Source organism: Chionomys nivalis, chromosome 3 (genome assembly GCF_950005125.1).
Source record: "Chionomys nivalis chromosome 3, mChiNiv1.1, whole genome shotgun sequence".
NCBI classification, from domain to species: domain Eukaryota; kingdom Metazoa; phylum Chordata; class Mammalia; order Rodentia; family Cricetidae; genus Chionomys; species Chionomys nivalis.
The window spans coordinates 115,275,111-115,294,905 of NC_080088.1; the positions used below are offsets into that span (position 1 = coordinate 115,275,111).

The window sequence follows — 19,795 nt, forward strand, 5'->3', positions numbered from 1 at the left end:
TTTGGTTGCACAATCATAATCTCCTGTTTTTTTATAACCCCACCTTGAAGTCATCATTACTCTCTTATGCATCTCTACTTTAGCTCTTAATAACCAAGGTAGTAGGAGAGAGGTGAGCTCTTAAGGCCTCTTTCTTGACTATAAAGATAAGGCCTGGCTTTTGTTTCTTCTAACAGGTGTTGGGCTCCTGGGGAATATGGAGGCTCCTGAGAAAGGAGGCCCCTGGAGGAGATGAAACATTTTATCTCATTATCACCAGGAGCCTGTGTTCTGGGAAAGAAACTGTCAAGAGTCAGTCTGGTGACATTACTGGTAAGTGAGGGAAGACAGGTGTAGTTCCCAGCAGCATCTTCACATATGTGAACTTTTTTGGAAACCATTCCAGACAGGTGAGAGAGTATAAGTCAGGCATTGCCACTGGTGCATTTTGGCTAAGGTCAGTTGGAGGTTTCTGGGTAGGTTAGGATAGGCACTAGCACATGGGAGATGGGGCAATCATAACTAACTCAGGAATATTTCTTTTGTCTTTACTGCTCATCATTCAAATTTACTTATACTTTTTCTACAAATGAAATAATCAGAAGTGGGTGGGTGAGTCAAGACTCAAACCCTGGCCTCTGTAGTCTTTTAGTACAGGAAATTTAGGGAATTTAGGGAATGAGAGAGTACAGACAGGGGCTTGACACCTGCATGTTCTCACAGACATATTGAGAAGGAGGTACTTAGGAAGAACACAGTCAGACATGCATGATATTGAATAAAACTAGACCCTGGTGACACAAGATATTTTGATGTGGAGAACAGCTTTCCAGAACATACTGGAAACACAGATCATGCCAACCAGGCCACAGTGATGCCCCCACTGATCTTCCCTCAGGACCCCTGAACTCTTCCTTGTTTCCACTTCACCCTTCTGAAGGGGAATACTTCCTTGCATGTTCAAGTTTTCCTGTATCTGGAAGACAGACTTCCTTCAGAGTTGCTGGCTGCAATCTGTGACATGTCAACACTGACTCTCATCCTGTTTATCTCTGTGTCCCCTCAGAGTCCACCAAAGGCCTTCACATACTTCCTCTTATTGAATAGTCCCAATCACCTCCAATGGAGTCAGTACCTCGAGTTTGCCCAGTAAGAACACTGAGGTGTACAATCATCTAGGAAGATGTGAGGTTAGGTCTGAAATTCAGCTCCATTCTACACCAAAGTGTTCAAGGTCACACACCAATTACTTCTTGTTGACCCAAGAGAGGGCTTTTCTGCTTTTATTCATTGTTGGGTCACTAAATTGGATTCACCATTATCTCACTCTGTGACTTGGCCCCAGATCCTAACCTCTCTGAATTTTGATGTTTCTTCCCCATTTGTGGGAGGGATGAGAGTCAGTAACTCAGCCCTTACTACCTGAGACTTTGTGTGCAAACACACAAGAAGACACAGGTCAAGCTCAAATCAATGGGAGGAATCAGGTCCCAGCTGTCAATCAGTGTTGTCAACCAGCTGACATAAGAGATGCAGACTTACTATGAAAGCCAAAGTGCCTTTCCCATGTCAAAGACCCCTTTCTTTTGTCCTCCCCCAAGAAACTTCTCACACAGGTTATCCGGAGGCCAGTTACCAGTGTTTCAACAGCCCCCACCCCCTGAAATACGAGCCTTGGTGTTTTAGTTTTTATTCCTCTGTTTCCCAGGTTCCCAAGCAGAGCGCTGTCAAAAGCTGGTGAATGACCATTTGGTTAATCAATAATGAGATCTGGAGCCAGTGGGAAATTTTACCCAAAATTGAATTAAAAGGTAGCGTACACTGCCCTGAACTTGGACCTCCACCTCCCCCAAGAGTCATGGCAAGGCTGACAGAGGGGATGTAAGGAATACTTACTACACCCCTGGCTGACAGGAAGCCGAGCCTCTGGAGGGGCTGGCTGGGCAGGTGGCTGGATCGGGCCTCTGGGCTGACCTTGCAGTGGTTCTTGGAGCAGCGGCTGGAGTGTGCTCGGCGGGATTTCCGCCCTTCCTCGGGAGAACGACCTCGGTACCTGGAGAGCAAGAAAGAGATATCTGAATGCCTTTGGAAGAGAGCATGGTGGAAAGATGGCTGGGCAAGCAACATGTCATCTGAGAACAACAGAGTATGACTGTGTGTGTTTGCATGATTTTGTACCTGGGTATGTCTGTGTACGTAAGAATGCTGGATTGTGTGTATATACATCCATCTACCCCCATTACTCATTCACTCACCCACTCATTCACCCATATGCCCACCCACACAGCTACTGATCCAACACTCATCCATTCATCCACCAGGCCATTGACCCATCTGTCCATCAGTTCATCCATATCCATCATCCATCCATCCTCCATTCCTCTCTCTACTCAATAAATCATTTGTCCACTCCTCTACCCTCTTACCCATAATTCACCCTTGCTCATCCATCATCCATCCCTCTATCCACCCATCCAACGACTTGTCTGTATCCCACCATTCGTCTATCCATCATCCGTCATTTATCTATTTATCCATCTAGCCATCCATTCACCAACCATCCTTCCATCCATCTTTGCCCCTCCTATCTATTTAGTCATTCTTCCATTTGCTTATTTGACAAATATTTATGTGTGTGGCCATGAAGACGAAAGAGGTCTCTTATTTGATCTGGCTTAATGTCCCTCATGTGCTTGTGATTCTGTATGTTTGAGCATGCCTATGTTCCATGAATACCCATGTGTCTTTGTGTAGGTCACTTTACCATTTGTGATATGGGGCCATTCTATTGAGCATCACCCAAAATACTGAGGGAAACATGTCTGATAAAAATGACAGAGACACCTTGTGTAAGCAAGATTTGTCTGGTCCTGCTGTAGAAACCAGAGGCACATCTGACCCTTCGAATATCCACGTGTACTGAGTTACAATTGGAAGCACAATCAACACCGTATGAATTTGCAATCACCTGGAAATCCCTCACACTCCTCCCTGAATCCTGAAGACCTAGACTTGTCAGACAGCATAGGGAGCAAGTTTGGGGGTTGTATCACATAGTGACAGAGACATTGCTCTGGGCTGAATATTGTCAGAAAGCAGGGTGAGGCATTGAGATAGCCTACAGTGAGAACAACCAGATTGAGGCTAAGGCTGTGGCCGTGGAAGAAGCAGGCTCCACGCAGGCTAGCTGGAGTGGATGCCCCTGGATGCTTGTGTGCTGAGGACAAGTTCTTATTCCATTTGGGCTCTGCCCTGCACAATGATGGTCTTGTTTGTGTCTTGGTCAATCAGAGTGCAGTGTGGCTTTATCTGGGGGGTCCCATTTGTGGCTGGAGTCCAGCAGGAACACAGAGGTTGGCTTGGGAGGGGACACGTCAGGGCCTCAGTTGCAGGGTTTCTCACACCTGCTCTGTGTTTATATTTCCTGGGAAGTTTTGTAGTTTCTCTGCCTCGCTGGGGTGACTAGAGGGTGCAACTCAGACACTCAGAATTATTTTTAAAAAACAGTTCTGAGGTGACCACCAAGTGCAGACAACATAGAAAATCATATCAATGCTCATAGTCTCTTAGTCACAGAGAGGAAGGCTTGAAATCAGTTCAGAGCCTGGCACAAAGATAAGCAATTCTCCTCCTCCCTTCCTCTTCTCTTCTTCCTCTTCTTCCATCTCATTTCCTCCTCTTCTTTATCCTCTTTCCCTTCCACTTCCTTCTTTCTTCCCCAGCCATCTCATTTCCACTGAAAGAAGGTAAAGTCCTGCTATGTTCCCATCCCCCACTTTCATGAATGAGTGCTTGAAACAAAGAGAAGCCCCTGACACGAGGAACCAGCGTTGGTCTCCTCGCCCCTATGAACAACTCCAAATGTTCTCGCTCACAAAGCCTTCTTCATCTTCACAAGAGCACTCAACTCCCATTGTTCTCAGACCAGGACAGGGGACGCGGCAGCAAAGAGACATCAGAGTCAGGAGGAAACCGACTTAGAAGGACCTCAGAACCTGGTGCTCTGTGTTGTGTGTCTTCACAGGTGGCTCAGCTTCTCTGTTCTGAGAATGGAAAGTCTAGAGCCAAACTCCCTGGCTTTAACACTGGTTGTGTCACTTGGTTGCTAAGTGTCATCTTCCTTAAAGCCCCGGTGTCTCAGTTTCCTCATCTGCACAGTGGGACAACAGAATTGACCTCAAGGGACTGTAGAGAGGGTCGTGTGAACCAGCATCACCAAAGACACTTAGTAAGCTTGTGTTCCATGGGGACTACTATTGTGTCCTTCTGCCTGCAGCTGGTGGCAGCAAGCAGGGGCAGCTCTGACCTGGAGAGCAAGAGAGTCACCTAGTGTGGAACAGAACCTGGGTCAAGCATCTTCAGGGCTGGGTGGGCAAGGAACAGGGGCAAAGGTGTTACCTGCTCTCGCAGCTGGAAGAGCGCAGTTCCGAGCTCTGAGACCTTGAGGGGCAATGGTGGTGTCTATGGTGATGAGACTTCCGGCTTCGAGATCTTCACGTAGGGAGAGATGGGGGGCGGTAGGAGGGGAGAGAGAGAGAGAGGGAGAGCGGGAGAGAGGAGAAAAGAGTGCGGCATTGATTTTGATTTTGTGATATATAAATCCTGTAATTCATACCCAAGAGTAGTCTAGGTCACTCCCAAAGGAACTCATCCCCCAGCCTCACAGCCCAGCTTCCTCTTGGCATTTTTGGGACTCTCCACCTACCTAGGCTACACTCATGGAAGCAGAAAAGGGCCTTTATGGGGAATGTGACTGACAATTGACTTGAGACTTTGCCTCATGCTAGAAGCAGTCCTGGAAAAAGTTACACACCAGGCAGAAAATTGTCCCCAAGCCTCCCCTGTCTCTCTCAAGGTCAGAAATCTGCATTCTGTTCCGTTTCTAAGGCCAGTCTTGTAAAATATTGATCTACAGCCTGGTTGGAAGTGATAGGGTCTGCTGTGCCTCCAGCCTCCCCTCCCCCACTGGACCTCGGATGGGTCAAGCACATGGAGAAACAAATATAGACTCTTTAATGTATGCTAATATCCCTGCCTTAAAGAGACACTCCTTTAAATGAAAAAGATAACCTTCAATGTGCACGTCACTATTTTCAGAGTCTAATGGGTCTTTCAGGTGCCATTTTGTGACCTTGGATCTGGAACATGAAGTCTAGATCCTTAGCATGGAGCCCAAAGCCTGAGAACCATGAATAGCAACATCACCCTGGCAACATCACCCTGGCTCACTCCAGCCATTGACGAGGATAGGTCCCAACAGAGAAAGTTAAGTGTAGTAGCTCATGCTTGAATCCCAGTGCTTGGGAAACCGAGGCAGGAGGATCACCATGAGTTTGAGGCTGCCTTGAACTAGGCTGCCTTGGTCTGGGTGACATAGCACGACTGTCTTTAAAAACAACCAAAACACAAAAGGAAGGGAGTGAGGAACATGGTGGCCCGCGAATGCGTGTATCTCAGCGAAGGAATCAGATTCTTCTGGTACAACTGTCAGGCCATCTCCATTCCCTGATTGACACCTGCTCACTGCCTTTGTGCTCTGTCCAGACTCTGGTCTTGAACCCCAAGCTCCTTCAGGGCTGGCCTGGTTCTTCATCTGGCCTAGCTGTCCAGTGTCTCCTGCACTGACCCGCCCGACTCAAGCCACAACAAATGTGTAACTCGCTTGCGTTCTGGCTCAGATGGCAATGACCACGGTGTCACTTGTATCTAACCCATTCTTCAGGCCCAGGCACTGCAGCCTTCTAGGCATTGTCCGCCAGGGGTTCTGCGTTCTTTGCCACAATAGAAGGTGAGTCCTCTCTCTAGTCCAACGGCACGGTGAGGAAACCGACACCGGCAGCCTAAGATGCCCTCCTGCAGAAAGCCACCCTCACTATCAAACCCTATCCCCTGCCCCCTGCTGGTGTCCTCACTGTGTCCCAAGCTTTAGTCTCCACTTCTCACCCATGCCATCCCCTATGCTCACTGCCATGGGCCAGGGCCTCGTGAAGGTGCGTTGAATGAGAGGAAGCCAAGTCATGGTCAGCTTGGTTAGAACAACCCATTGCTTCCTGGAAGCCCCTGGGATTCTTGCTCTCTGTCCTGCCTCGTGTAGTTTGTCCAGCTTTCTGACGATGAGCTGCTAGCAACTGCTGGGGCTTGTTCGTCTTTTCACACTGGAGAGGGTGACTACCTCAGTGCTCTTGAGGCGGACAGGCCCAAGGCTGCTGCTGCCTGAGAACACACGGTAGTGTACTGAGAGCGAAGACGCAGGCGCCAAGCTCTCTGCTTCCAATGCACTCACATCAATAGTCCAGCGCCTCTGTTTCTTCACCCTCACACTGGGGTGGCAATAGGACCAACCAACTTCAGGGATCATGGAGTCATGCCATTCATAATTTTTCTTTTGATGGCTTCATTTAAACAAAGTGGCCAATAGGGAAGTTCCTCCCTGATCTTATTGGAGTCTCTCCTTCCTTCTGGAGCACGGTCCATGTCTTTAAGGCACTGACTGGAATGTCCTCCTCTGTGCTGACCTTGAGTAAGGACCCTTTGAGGCAGACATGCTGAGCGCCCTCCCTCTGTGCCTTGCCTCCTCTTTCCCCTCCTCAGAAGCTGCTCCCCTTTTTTTTTCTATTGTCTTTGATCCTCTCCTTAGATGCTTCTTGGCGGGAGATAAAATATTAGTTGATTGGAAAACACATCGCACTAACGTTTACAGAGTATAAAGTAGGTGGGTTGTAACCAAATTTACTTTTAATTTGATGGGGAACTGAACTCCGCAGGCAGTACTGACTGATTTGAATTTCTAGTACCAGCTATAAACTGTGAAACAGCTGGGCCCAAGACTCGGGACTCACCGGGAGCGCTGTACTGTAAACCAGCGCATGCAAACCAGTAGCCAGAGTGTACGTGTGGATGCTTGTTCACCCACGCACACATGTGATCACACCCCACAGTCCATGCACACTCTACACAGATATGTGCATGGGTAAAGACTGCCATGCCCCCTACACAGAATGCAGACATACAGTGTGCGTGTAGAGTGTGCACACAGTCGGAACAGAAGGCGCTCATACACACTAGCCCATGGTGCACCTGTGTGAGTGCTGTGTGCCACCACGCTCATACACAAGGGCATTCATGTGAACACAGCTAGATCCCATGCACACATGCATTGTGCCCATGTTACATGCACTGTGCAGACCACGTGCATGGGTGTTTGCATGGCATAAGAATATGTAGACATTCCTAAGTGATGTGCACACTACATTTGCACAAGTTACCTACAAATATATGTATGGTGGTATATACATACATGTTACACATATAATGAGCACTTCAGGCACAAACATATACAGTGTACAACACAAGCACACAAGAACACATGCACACACCCACATATCACATATAGAATCTGTGTATCCATGCATACCCCACCCCTCACTTTCAAGTGAACATAAAGCCCTCCCCTTCCTCTCTTTCTTCCTTCCTCTCTCTCAGCCACTGCCCCCTCCTCCCCTGTCCCTGGTTATTTGGTAGCTAACACTTCCTCAGACTGCACAGTGTGCTCCAGGGGCATCTGTCTCTACTCACTGTTTTTTGTGCTTCTTCTCTTCCCGTCTTTTGCTTTTAGGGCTACAGGAGCTGAAGGAGAAATGGCCAGTTAATTGAAAGATGCAAACAAGGCAAAGAAAACACCAGTGCAGGTCAAGATTAAACACAAGCAGCTGGCTCGAATGCCAGTGTCTCCATGCAGCGAGTTAGGCCAGGAATCCTGGCTCATGGCCCTGTGCTGAGAACAAGGTGCTGAAGAGGCCAAGTTCGCTCTGAAGGCTAATAACATCAATGATAACCACACCTGCATGCCGAGGACTTAGTACATCTCAGGCACTGTGCTAAACACTTCTGCTCGTGTGAACCATTAGTGTACACTGGACACTGTGCTAAACACTCCTGCTCGCATGAACCGTTAGTGCACACTGGACACTGTGCTAAACACTCCTGCTCGTTGTGAACCGTTAGTGCACACCGGACACTGTGCTAAACACTCCTGCTCCTGTGAACCGTTAGTGCACACCAGACACTGTGCTAAACATTCCTGCTTGTGTGAACCGTTAGTGCACACAGGACACTGTGCTAAACACTCCTGCTCCGTGTGAACCATTAGTGCACACTGGACACTGTGTTGTCCCCATCACCAACGGGTGGAGCCACACTTGTCAGAGCCCATTTTAGAGATGTGGTAATGAAGTCTCTGATGGGCTAAGACACCGAGGCAAGATCGCACAGCCAAGCTGGGGTCCGGCGCAGACCATGGTCGCCTGGTCAATCAGTTTAGACGGGAGACAGATGAAGGAAGATCAGGTTTGGTAGATTATGAAACATTCTGCCCATGATTATCCAAGTACCCGAACCCTGGGGTATGGATAGAAGAACAGCGATGAGCCTGGGTCCCTGTGTAGACAACCAGAAGACTGAAAACGTGAGCCTGTGTCTTAAGCCAGCTAGCCTCACAGGTTCCCCCAAACCCATGGCTGTCTGCTGAGGTCCTGGAAGGGGCTGGGGTAATAATTTCATCCAATGCCACCACGCCGAGTCTGAGTGCCACCTCTGCTGCTCAGGTGGGTGATATCAGACAAGTGGCCTGCTCTCTCTGAGATCGCTCGCCTCAATTATGCAAGGAGAAAGCCACAGCCAGCTGTGCAACAGACTGGATGGTACTCACTAGCAGCCGGTGACATTGACGATGGCAGTCTACCCATCAGTGAACTGCTCTGGCTGTGGCTATTGTTACTGAAGAAGCCACTGTCATCTGCTTATATCCGCTAGCTGACAGATTGGGCTTCAATTTTAGCTGTGGTCCTGGTCTCTCTTGGCTTAGTCTCTCAAGTGGGAACCATAAACACACCCACTGCTGAAGGCTGGGGTGGGTGGCGGAAAGAGTTAAGTGTAGGCCCACTGTGCATGAGTCCCTGTAGGTGGTAGCTTCATGCTGCTCCTTCATGTTACTCCTTGCCCAGACATAAGAAAGTTACAGTGAAGGAATAGGACCCGTGTCTCCTAAGAGACTTGACTTCCAGTTTCTGGGTAGAGCTCGGTCCAGGAGCAACGCATAGCACCAAAGCCAGCTCTGACTGCTCTGGGACATCAACACAGGCTTTCACTGTTGAGGGAACTGGGGCTCAGGGAGGCAGAGGAAACATAGTGATGGATGCCCGCCCAGGCAGCCCAGGCAGCTATCCAGAATAAGTCTGCTGAACCAGAAGGCTAAAAAAGTAGCCAGAAACAGAGGGTCTTACCTGTGTCTCCTCTTCTTGGAAAAAGACCTGATTTGAAGGAAGGAGAGAGGGAGGGAAGACAGGAGGAAGGAGTGGGAAGGTGGGTAGGGAAAGGAAAGGAGCAAGGAAGGAGGGAAGGGAGAGAGGAGAGAATAAACACAGGTGAGTCTGAGAATTCTTTCCTGGACAATGTCTTAGTGTGATGGACTCTTGACTGATACAACTCAAGACTCCTAACCAAACCTTCTCCCCCATCAGATTCTGAAGAACAGGGAGTCCACGTGGGAAATGCAGTCTGCCTTGTGTACTGAGTTTCAGGTCAAAGCCACCAATGTGAATGGAAAACTGTCAGCCAGCTTTTCCCAGATGAAGGTGGGCCAGGAGGCATGGGAAAGTGAACTGTAATCCCCAAGTCCTCGCTGTAGTTGTAGATCTCTCCTCCCGCTGCTCTTCCCCCTCCTCCTTTGGCTCCTCCCTCCCCCCTTCTCCTCCTGTCCGCCTCTCTTCCTCCTTCTGCTCCACCAAAGGCAGAACCTCTGCTGTGCTAAGCTTGGGGTGCAAACAACCTCATTCTGTCCATCCCTATGCCACACTACGGAGGGCAGCGAGGTTCAATAAACTTATTATCTGGTCGCCTCTGTCTTCTCGCCCTCCTCCACGCGCCCCTTCTACTCCTCTCCTCACAGCAGTTTACAGTAGTGCCTGGGTTCAGCAGGCTCTTCTCTCTCCTGGGTGAGTGACCGAGCTCCTCCTCAGCAGAGCCCAGAACTCCCCACCCTGTAATCACCCAGTGAACAGAGAAAGCTGTAGCGGGGTTTTGCTCATCATTTTCTTTCTGGGGCTCGGAATCTTAAGTGTGAATAGATGTGAAAATAGAGTTTTCCAAAGGTCTCAAACCCTGATATTAAGAGAAGGAAGGGCCCAATGATTCTCCTGTCCCTAACTGCCACCTCCAAGACCCTCAGCTGTCCTTAACCAAACACGTGGTGAACATAGACCTGGAGAAGCTGGGCTGGGGAAGGGGGAGCCCAGGAAGAGACTCAAGGAACAGCCAGAGTATTCACCCTCATTTTCCCCTACCTCCCTCACTCTAGGATCTCACTAAATTGCCTAGGCTGGCTTTGAACTTGTGACCTTCTTGCCTCAGACTCATAGGTAGCTGGAATTACAGGCCTAGCGTGAGAAGCTGCCTGGCTTTCTAGATCGAGGTATGAAAAAGTCCTCCATACTGGGACCTCCTGCTAAGCAGAGGCAAGAGACGAATGTTTGTCTACATCCATGGGCTTGTGCTTGCCTTAGCATCAGGCTCCATGGTAGGAAGGACTGACGACTCCAAATTAACCACAGCTCGCTAATCACCTACCACGTCAGCTTAACCGGAGACTCTAGACTGGTGGTGCGTGTAGTCAGCTGGACCAAACTGAGTCTGAGAACATTCTAGCAATACAGAGTGAGACGTGGCCAAACCCCTGGACTGTGAAAACTCTTATTTGGTGCCACTTTGAAGATGAGGAAAGCTCAAATGACCTCTGACCTTTGGTGACTGCACACAGACCATGTAAGGGGCACTGGAAGATATGGATAAACAAGAATAAATCATAAGGCATTCTTTCCCTAAGATCCACAGCCAACTGCAAGGCTTAGATGGTGTATAGAGTTGAGCCGGCTGACTGTCCCAAGGGTACAAAGCTCCTCTGAGCTGGCTGACGTTGGCCCATGGGAAGTAGTTCAATGAAGATGGAAATTTCTTTGCAGAAGAATGGCACCATGAAAATTTTGTATTGCAAAATTTCTCAAAACATGTAGGCTTGGCCCATTGGCCACACTGGTTACCAGTCTTTTTCCCTCTGTAAATATACATGAGCATTGGACTCTATAGGCATGTGTGCATGGATGTGTGTATATATGTATGTGTGCATGCATGCATGTGTGTATATGTGCATGGATGTGTATCCATGTGTGTATATATGTATGTTTGTGTGTACATGGATGTGTATATATGTATGTGTGTATGCATGACTTTGTGTATATATATATGTGTGTGTGTGTGTGCGTGCATATGTACATGAACATATGTGCACAGTAAACACCTGGACTGAGAGTCCAAACCGTGAGAGGCCTTTCCATGACTCTCCCTGTTCCCCGCCTTGGATGGGGATCCCAGGATGTCATGTTCTTCAATGTGATTCTGCCCTCAAGGACACAGCTGAAGCCACATGGAGGCTTGCTCCTGGTACTTTGGGATCATGATGAAGATACCATCGTCTGCTTCTGTCTTGGCCTGTGATGTGGCAGAGATCGGGCAGGATGCAGCCCCTCCCCACAAGGACCAGGAAGCTGGAGGAACTGCCTGGGATCTCTCTGTTTCCCATTCCTTGTTCCCAGCCCCTCTTCTAGGCCTGGTAAGTCTCCCAAACTCATCTGCTTTCTTCTGATCAGCTCCCCTTTCCAGTCTGAGTCAACGGATCTCTTTTCTGCCTCCAAGTGAGTGTCTTCTTGGGCCCTGACCCCTGCTGCACCTGGGGCATCCCTGTTTGTGGAGGAGGAAGGACAGGTGGGCAATACCTGTTTCGCTTATGCTTCTTGGAGCTTTTCTTCTTCTTCTTCTTGACTGGTGATGGGCTGTAGGATGGGGACCTGTGAGGAGGGAGACACGTTACGTCTTTATGCAGGGTCTTGGCTCTTTGGGGAACTGTATTCAGGGACAGTCCCTATATCTTTCTTAGGTTGATACAGTTGCTTTCCTTATGTTTTCAGGGGGGTAAAAGTGAGATTCAGAGTGTTGTAGTGACCTCCTCAAAGACACACAGCCAAGACATGGGTGATCTGAAATCTGAGATGAATTCTCTCTGTTCCCAGGTTTGTTCATTATAACAGCATAACTATACTCTTAATTAAATCTAAAATGCTTTCTTGGTCTCATCTGTGGCTTCCCCTGCAAGCTTTGCCCCTCCCATGTTCCCTGGTCTTTGCTGTCTCCTTGGTATGCCTCTCTTCCTGAAGTCACAGCCACCAAAGGGGCACCTGGGAAACAGGGACAGGTGATGACTCAGCCTGATGTTAGAGTGACCTGATTTCCCATCACCACCAACTCACAGGCCTCTGGGAAAATCACAGCTCATCTCCTGGTTTATTTCCTCAGTGAGACAGCAGGCTTGGGCTGGGAACAGAGGCTGCGCGCTCAGGGCCGGCAGGAGCCTCTCTAATGCGGTAGAGGAACGAAGCAGGCTGACTGAGAGGCAGCAGGGAGGGGTGAGGACTGAGGAGTCCCCCCTCCTCCCCGCCGCCAGAAGCGGCCTCTGAGGAAACCCCGAGAGCATGCAGCGGCCTCTCAGACGGGAGTTGGGGTTGAGTGTGAAAATGCAGCCCCAGCCTTCCACAGCAGCTGCTTTCCATAGAAGGTTCGAGAAACCCATATTTTCATATGAACTATCCCAATTTTTAATGAGTATACACTAATTTTATTTTCTAAAAACAAAAACAAAAACAAAAACAAAAACTTGGCAGGCTCAAAAAAATATATCAGCAAAGAGAATTGAATGAGGAACAACGCAACACTTTAGGAACTGCAGCTGTCCCCAGACTCACGCTCAGGGGACCCTTGCTGGAGGAGTAATTAGGGAATCCCAGAGCGTGCTGTTCCCTCCTCTAAGTTCGGCACACTTCTAAAATCCTCCTCTAAAATCGGGAACGCAATTCACCCCGAGTCCACCCCCTACCTTTCAATGGCAGAAAGGCGGGGATCTCTCCCGCACTAACTCGAGTCCCATGTGGGTCCTTCCTTAAGAGGTAGGCTAAGTAAGGTGTGACAGAGAAATCCCTGTGAACCCGGACCCCACGCCCCAGTGGTCCAGTCATTGCTCTCTGCCGCCCCCTGCAGGCTTCTATAAACAATGCCTGGGAGGTTTGGTGTGATTCCTGGCTCCCATGGAGCCTTGTCTCCCTGGGACCCAAGGTTTTATGAGGGAATCTGGAAATATTTTTAAATATAAAACCATCTTGAAAGAATTGTGTGTAGAAAGAAATTCAAGAAGCTCAAAGGAGTCACGATCTGATGTTAATATAAAATGTTAGCTCTAGGTCTAGAGAGGAATCCTGTGAATCAAGTCCAAGGCAGATGAGCCTTTATCTTATCATCTCTGAAATGGGTATAATGCTTGCCTGGAAGAGCGTAGCCGGGAGGGTTGCAAGGGGTTTGGCACAAGCCTCTGCACACTGTAAGTTTCAGTCTCTCGTGTTCAACAACCATGCGGTAATAACAGCTCTATTAATTGGCCGTACACAATTGCTAAACACTGTGACAGCTGCCTCCATATTTTCCTCTTCCTCTTTTTTTGTGATACAGGGTCTCATTTTGTAGCTTAGGCTGACCTAGGATGCTCTATGTAACCCAGGTTGGCCTCAAACTCACAGCAATCCTCCTGCCTCAGACTCCCAACTGCTGTTATTACAGGCATGAACCCCCATAGCCAGGATCATTTCTCTTCCTATGCTCACAAAATCCCAAGAGGTTTGTATTATTTTATTAGTATCATTTGCAGAAGAGGGGAACCAAAAGCATAGAAGGGTGAAGCCCAAAGTCACATGGGTACTTAAGAGGCAAAGAAGGAATTTGAACCCAAGCTGGAGTTATTGCCAGACTCTAAAAACCTTTATACCCCTGTCTGTCCCTTCCCCTGTCTCTGAGTCTTTGAAGTTTCATCTCTGTTCAGGACCCTCACCTCCTTCTCTTCTTCCTGGTTGATTTCTTCTTTTTCTTTTTCCCCCTGGAGGAAGGTGGTGGTGTCAGGTCTCTTTCTCGAGAGGCACTGTGGGGAATATAAAAGTCACACATGATAGGATCCCTTGGTTCCTTGCTCAGGGCTGTCACAACCAGAGAACAGGAGAGGACCAGCTCCTTGTGAATCAAGGAGCCATGGTGAATATCTAATTGGCACCTCATGGCTGATTCGGTCACACCTCAGATTAAACGTCTCAAATAAGGACTTAATGCCCACCTAATGAGACAGACACTGCAGTTACCCAAATGCCAATTGATTATTTAAAACAAGGTTTATAGAGGTTAACTGCCCCTTAATAGATTTATTATTGAATTTGAAAACAGCTCACCTCGGTAAATAAATCACTTTAAAAATAATGAGTTGGCAGTCCAGCCCACTCCCACCCAGTCCAACCTGTCTATACTTCCTGCTGCAGATTTCACAGGAGACACAAGGTGTGTTGAGTAGAGGCTGGTTATTAAAAGTGTATTTGCGTGGGTCTAATGTAACAAGATCCATATCTTACATCGCTTCACAGAACCTCCAAAACCTCCGCTCTTCAGGAATAATTATTTCCCGTTCAATTAAATTCAAACGCTCGGGCTGCAGTTAAAGGAAGTCAAGTTATCTTCTTTTATAATTGGGGCAGGCTCCAGGGATGGAGAAAAGAGAGAGAGAACACTATCCTCTATCCTCTAGCAAAGGGAGACAGGGATGGATTGAAATCTATTAGAGAATGGAAACATGCAAGCTCAGTAGGCCTTTGCTGGAGCAACTAGTATTGTTCTTATTAATTTAGCAGTAACAAAATCAGCACTGGTACACACACACACACACACATAATGTATCAAAAGGTTTATATATTTTGACATAAAATTTAGAAGGCAGTGTGTTTGGAAGCCAGAGGACAACTTCGGAGTTCATTCACTATGTACCATCCACCTTTTGGGGTTGGGGAAAGGGGAGGATCTCTCACTGGCCTGGAGCTGACCAAGTAGATGAGACTGGCTGACCAGTGACAATCAGGAACTTCCTGACTCCACTTCCCAGCGCTGGGATCACAGTGTGAGCCACCATTTCTTGATTTGTTCATAAACCTGGGAGTGAACTCGAGTCTTTGTAGTTACAAGGCAAATCACTCTCTAGATCACCAATATGATTCTCGTCATTTTGTTTCACAAATGAACCCCAGCTGCCTTCTAGAGCCATTTGTATAGCCAAGCAGATGGAGATGGCCAAACTTATTAGAATATCATAAAACTTCATCTTATTTCATTCCGTTTGAAGAGTCTGGATCATCAGGGTTATCAGGAGGGGTGATGAGGGATTGGAATGTATGTTACGTCTTCTGAGCCACCAACAAATGGATACACACACACACACACAGACACACCTGTGTGTTTTTAAGAGAGTCACTTTTAGTTAAAAGCTAAAAATAGACATCAGAAGAATGTTTAAGAATCAGACCCAGGCTGCCGAAGCACACCTACATGCTATAAAGCACAATAGACCGTAGGGAAAATGAGCCAGCTGCTCTTAAAGGCACAGTGGGCCACTTCCAACTGTCTTTCTCCAAAGAATCCTTGACTCCCAGCAAGAAACCAGTAAGCCATTCGTCAAATGACCAAGTGACGAATGAAGAAGCTTGGCTGCGTGCTGAGCCATCTTATTTCGCAGGGGCACATCTGCTGGGAAACTCGGGGTGGGGTGGAAAAGTGACAAAAATGGGGAAAGAGTCCATTGTTAGGACTAATAGCTATTGTGGACTATTAGCTTAAGATGGGTTACATTCATTTATACCATGGAGCATTGTTTAACGATGCAGAGATGCGGTGCATTCTTTTATGATGCATTTGTTTAACTCTGTGAAGCTGTGTTACTTTGCCTGCTTAAAATATCTGACTGGTCTAATAAAGAGCTGAACAGCCTGTAGCTAGGCAGGAGAGAGAGATAGGCAGGGCTGCCAGGCAGAGAGAATAAATAAGAAGGAAAATCTAGGGAGAGGAGGGAGGAGAGAGAAAGGGAGAAGGAGAGGAGGCTACCATTGGCCAGGCACAGAGCCACGCAGCCACACAGCCACGTGGCCACGCGGCCACACAGCCAGCCATGGAGTAGCAAGGAAGAAAGATATCTAGAATAAAGAAAGGTAAAAAACCCAGAAGCAAAATGTAGTTAAAGAAAAACAGGGTAATTTAAGTCAGAAAAGCTAGAGAGAAAGAAGCCAAGCTAAGACAGGACATTCATAAACAAGAATTCATCTCTGTGTATTTATTTGAGAGCTGGGTGGCAGGCCCCAAGAGTTAAAAAAAAACTGCAAAGAACTCTGACATAAGTCAAAAATCCTTTAAATTTAATAGATCTGAAGTCCTACACGTTCATCTACATTTCCCCATCCCTTCCCGCTGCCCTGGTTCTGTGAAGTGCATCCCAGACAGTAGTGAGGCGCACAGTGGTTAGTGCTATGTCCAGGGTGCTTGTATACACTGGAGTTCCACGTATGATGGTCAGTTCCAGTGGTCAATAATGCAGCTGCTACGGGATAGATTGTAAGCTCAAGTGGCTGGGTGTGCAGGGGTTCAGTCCACACTGTGTAAGAGGTGGAGAATAAGTGTTCAGAGGCTGAGCACACACGGATGAAGATAAGCACTCATTACATGTATGGTTGTAAGATGTGCACTGGGTGAGGACGTGGTGGTCATGGCTCCATATCTCTTCCTATTGCAGAGATTTTTTCTTACTTGTATTATCAGCTAAGAGGTGAGAATTAAGCCAGGTACCTGCCATGTGCCTTGGCCTGGCCCTGGGTACATTCACAGCTAACCCACCATGTTACGTCATGCACTATCACCCCGCCTGATGCGATGGATGTCCCATTAGTTTGATAATGGAGCTGAAAACCTCCTATTGACCGCAACACGGGGTGTTGCTCACGCACGTGTGGTGATGCTGGAGGGGACAATCTACTGTGTTTCTGTCAGTAAGACACACTGTAAACAACTGCGTGCAGATCTTCACGCTTGGCCATGCTAACGAAGCGTTGGGCTACGTGGCCACACCATTTCTGTCATCGGAGTGTAAGAGAAACGCTTACTTCAGGCAGAAGCTTTCCACCTCGGTGTCTGCTTCATAGCTCGATTTGATGGTTGCCTCTTGCGCTTGGTCGGACCTGTACTGTTTTATCCCATTGCCCTCGGATCTGTCGATGCACTGTGAGTGTGTAGATGTGACACACAGCTCAGGTGTAGACAGTGCCATGCTGGGTGTGTGTAAGCCCCCTCTCAGGCGTTTGGACAACAATGTCTTCTGAGGACAGACTCCTCAGAGCATGGCCCTGTCCTCAGAGCATGGCCCTGTCAGAACGACTTCTTATCACTAATATGATAGTTATTAATTACCATCATCACAGGGGCTCTTCCTCAGAGAATCAGTCACAGACAGAAGAGGACAGCAGGCCCAGGCACACTATATGGCTCAGTTGATAACACGGTGTCATCGTTTCTTTTCTTTAGATTTTCATTCCCAGAATTTTCTCCCCTGGCTCGCTGAAGTTTGACTCTGAAATGTTCCCCACAGCTCATGTTTGAACCCTGCTTCCTAGGTGCTACCATTTTGGGGAGGCCGTGTGAGGTTCATTAATCAGAGCCTGGATTACAAAAGTAGGTTATCTCATTGGAAACGGACCTTTGAAAGTTACATCAGGTTGTGATCTGGTTCCCTCTGCCCTCTGTCCTGGCCATTTGTAGTCACCCCAAACTTTAGGCTTTGCTGACCACAATCACGAGAAATACTCCTGAAACCAGGAGCCAAAATAAGCCTACCCTCCCATTCTCTGTTTCTATCAGGCGCCCTGGTGAGTAGAGCAAAGAAACCCCCACAGTGCCTGAGCTGTACCAATGCTCCTCTCTATAGAGCTCCATATTCCCATTCACAGTTGTTTAACTGAGGAATGGAAAGTTTAAAGCATGCTGCCTACGTCAAACAAACAAACAAATGAAAACAAGCTTTCTAGTGTATGCTTCTGACCAAAGCAAAAGACAATAGAGACAGATGGTTATGTGAGGTTGCTAGCCAGCCAGCCTGGCCTAATCGGTGAGTCCTGGGTCCTTCTAGGAGATCCTGGCATAGAAACAACGTGAGCTGTGCCTGAGGAATAACACCTGAGGCTGACATTTGATTTCCGCACACCCCTGCACTGCCCAAACGAGCACCCACCTTCTCACCCTCACACATACAAACACTCACACATACATGCATGCACATACAGACAAGCACACACATTCTCATATACATACTCACAGTCACACACACATGCATACACACATGCATGCATATACAGCCATGCATACACACTTGAACATACACATGCTCACACATGTATGCACACACATATGACAGTGTTATGAATATGTTCAGATGAGATAATAATGGGCTGGACTTTATTTATGTAAGATAGAAAATTAAAAACCAAGAGGTAGAGAGTGCATTGGTCCCTCCATCATCAATGTAGGCTTAGTTTAGTTTAAAAAGTTAAAAAAAAAAGACTTGAGTGTATTCATTTAGTCAACTTTTTCTTATTAGCATGTCTGTGTATGAGAATACATGCACATGTATAATGGTGCACATGCCGAGATCAGAACACAACTTGCAGATGCCGGTTCTTTCCTCCTACGATGTAGGACCTGGGGATCTATTCCCAGTCATCAGATTTGTCCCATCTACCATGTAGGACCTGGGGTTGTACTCCCAGGTCCTTGTCAGCAAGCATCTTTATCTCTTGGCCCCAGCTAGAGTTTAAGACTTCACTGTTTTAACTTATTGGTTATCATATTTTGGTCATCACGTCACCTCTATGAGTCTTTGTAAAATGCTACTTATCAATGTCTAGCATAGTACCTGTCATCTATCAGGGACAAAGTGGCAGTGGCTGTATAGCTGAGTTAAGGATAATTGGCAAAGGTCTAAAACATGGGACACAAATATGGGTTGAGATTATTTGAGAGTCTGGGGCTCATATAATCACTATGCCAAGAAGTAACTCTTTCATTAAATGGGAGAGTCTTGACACAGCCAGGTGGTGGTTAAGCTACAATAATACAATCAGCTTGGCAGGATTGAGTGATGCCCAGGAGACAGGTAAAGGATAGTGCTGGGCGTGTCTGTGAGAGTGTTCCAGAGATGATTGACATAAGGAACACCAAACAAGATGGGAAGACATGCCCTGAATGCAGTATTTGGTGAGCTTGGAAGGATCAAAGGTAGAAAAAGGAAGAGGCCCAACTAGAGGAGGAGTGAAGTTGCATCCCTGTCCCCTTTTCCCTCCCTCCCTCCCTCCCTCCCTCCCTCCCTCCCTCCCTCCCTCCCTCCCTCCCTCCCTCCCTCCCTTTCTCTCTCTCCATCCTGCCTCACCACACACAGTCATAGAAACAGCAGAATCAAGTGACCATGGAGAAAAATCTTTGAAGCCAGGAGCCAAAAATAACTTTCTTCATCTTGTTTTCCTAAGCATCTGTCACACCGATAGAGGTCAAACTCACACAAGCCGAGTCTAGCTTGTCCCCTGCTCTTAGAAACACATTGTCTTTAGAATGCCTGCCTGTGCTTTATTAGATTTAGTGCCCAGGTCTAAAACGTTGTGACAACAACCATTGGGTCCCTAAACCTAAAACACTGGCCCGCTACAGAAAACATTTGATAGCACACGACAAGCTCTCAGAGAGGAACTTGAAAACAAGAAGGGGTCAGAAAATCCACCTGGGTTTTCACACACTCAGCTTGCACTAGCTGGGGGCTCTAAAG

At 47.6% G+C, this 19,795-nt stretch overlaps 1 protein-coding gene across 1 annotated transcript in view; it reads right to left on the minus strand.

Annotated features, from left to right (window-relative positions):
- The window catches only part of Srrm4 (serine/arginine repetitive matrix 4), a 151,598-nt gene that overhangs the window by 26,725 nt on the left and 105,078 nt on the right, over nt 1-19,795 (minus strand). The window contains exons 3-8 of the mRNA XM_057764834.1: nt 13,961-14,047; nt 11,805-11,876; nt 9,261-9,287; nt 7,555-7,605; nt 4,378-4,470; nt 1,876-2,032 (exon numbers count right to left, since the gene is read on the minus strand). Of these exons, the coding sequence (XP_057620817.1) occupies nt 1,876-2,032; nt 4,378-4,470; nt 7,555-7,605; nt 9,261-9,287; nt 11,805-11,876; nt 13,961-14,047 (487 nt within the window). The remainder of the gene's footprint in view (nt 1-1,875; nt 2,033-4,377; nt 4,471-7,554; nt 7,606-9,260; nt 9,288-11,804; nt 11,877-13,960; nt 14,048-19,795) is intronic.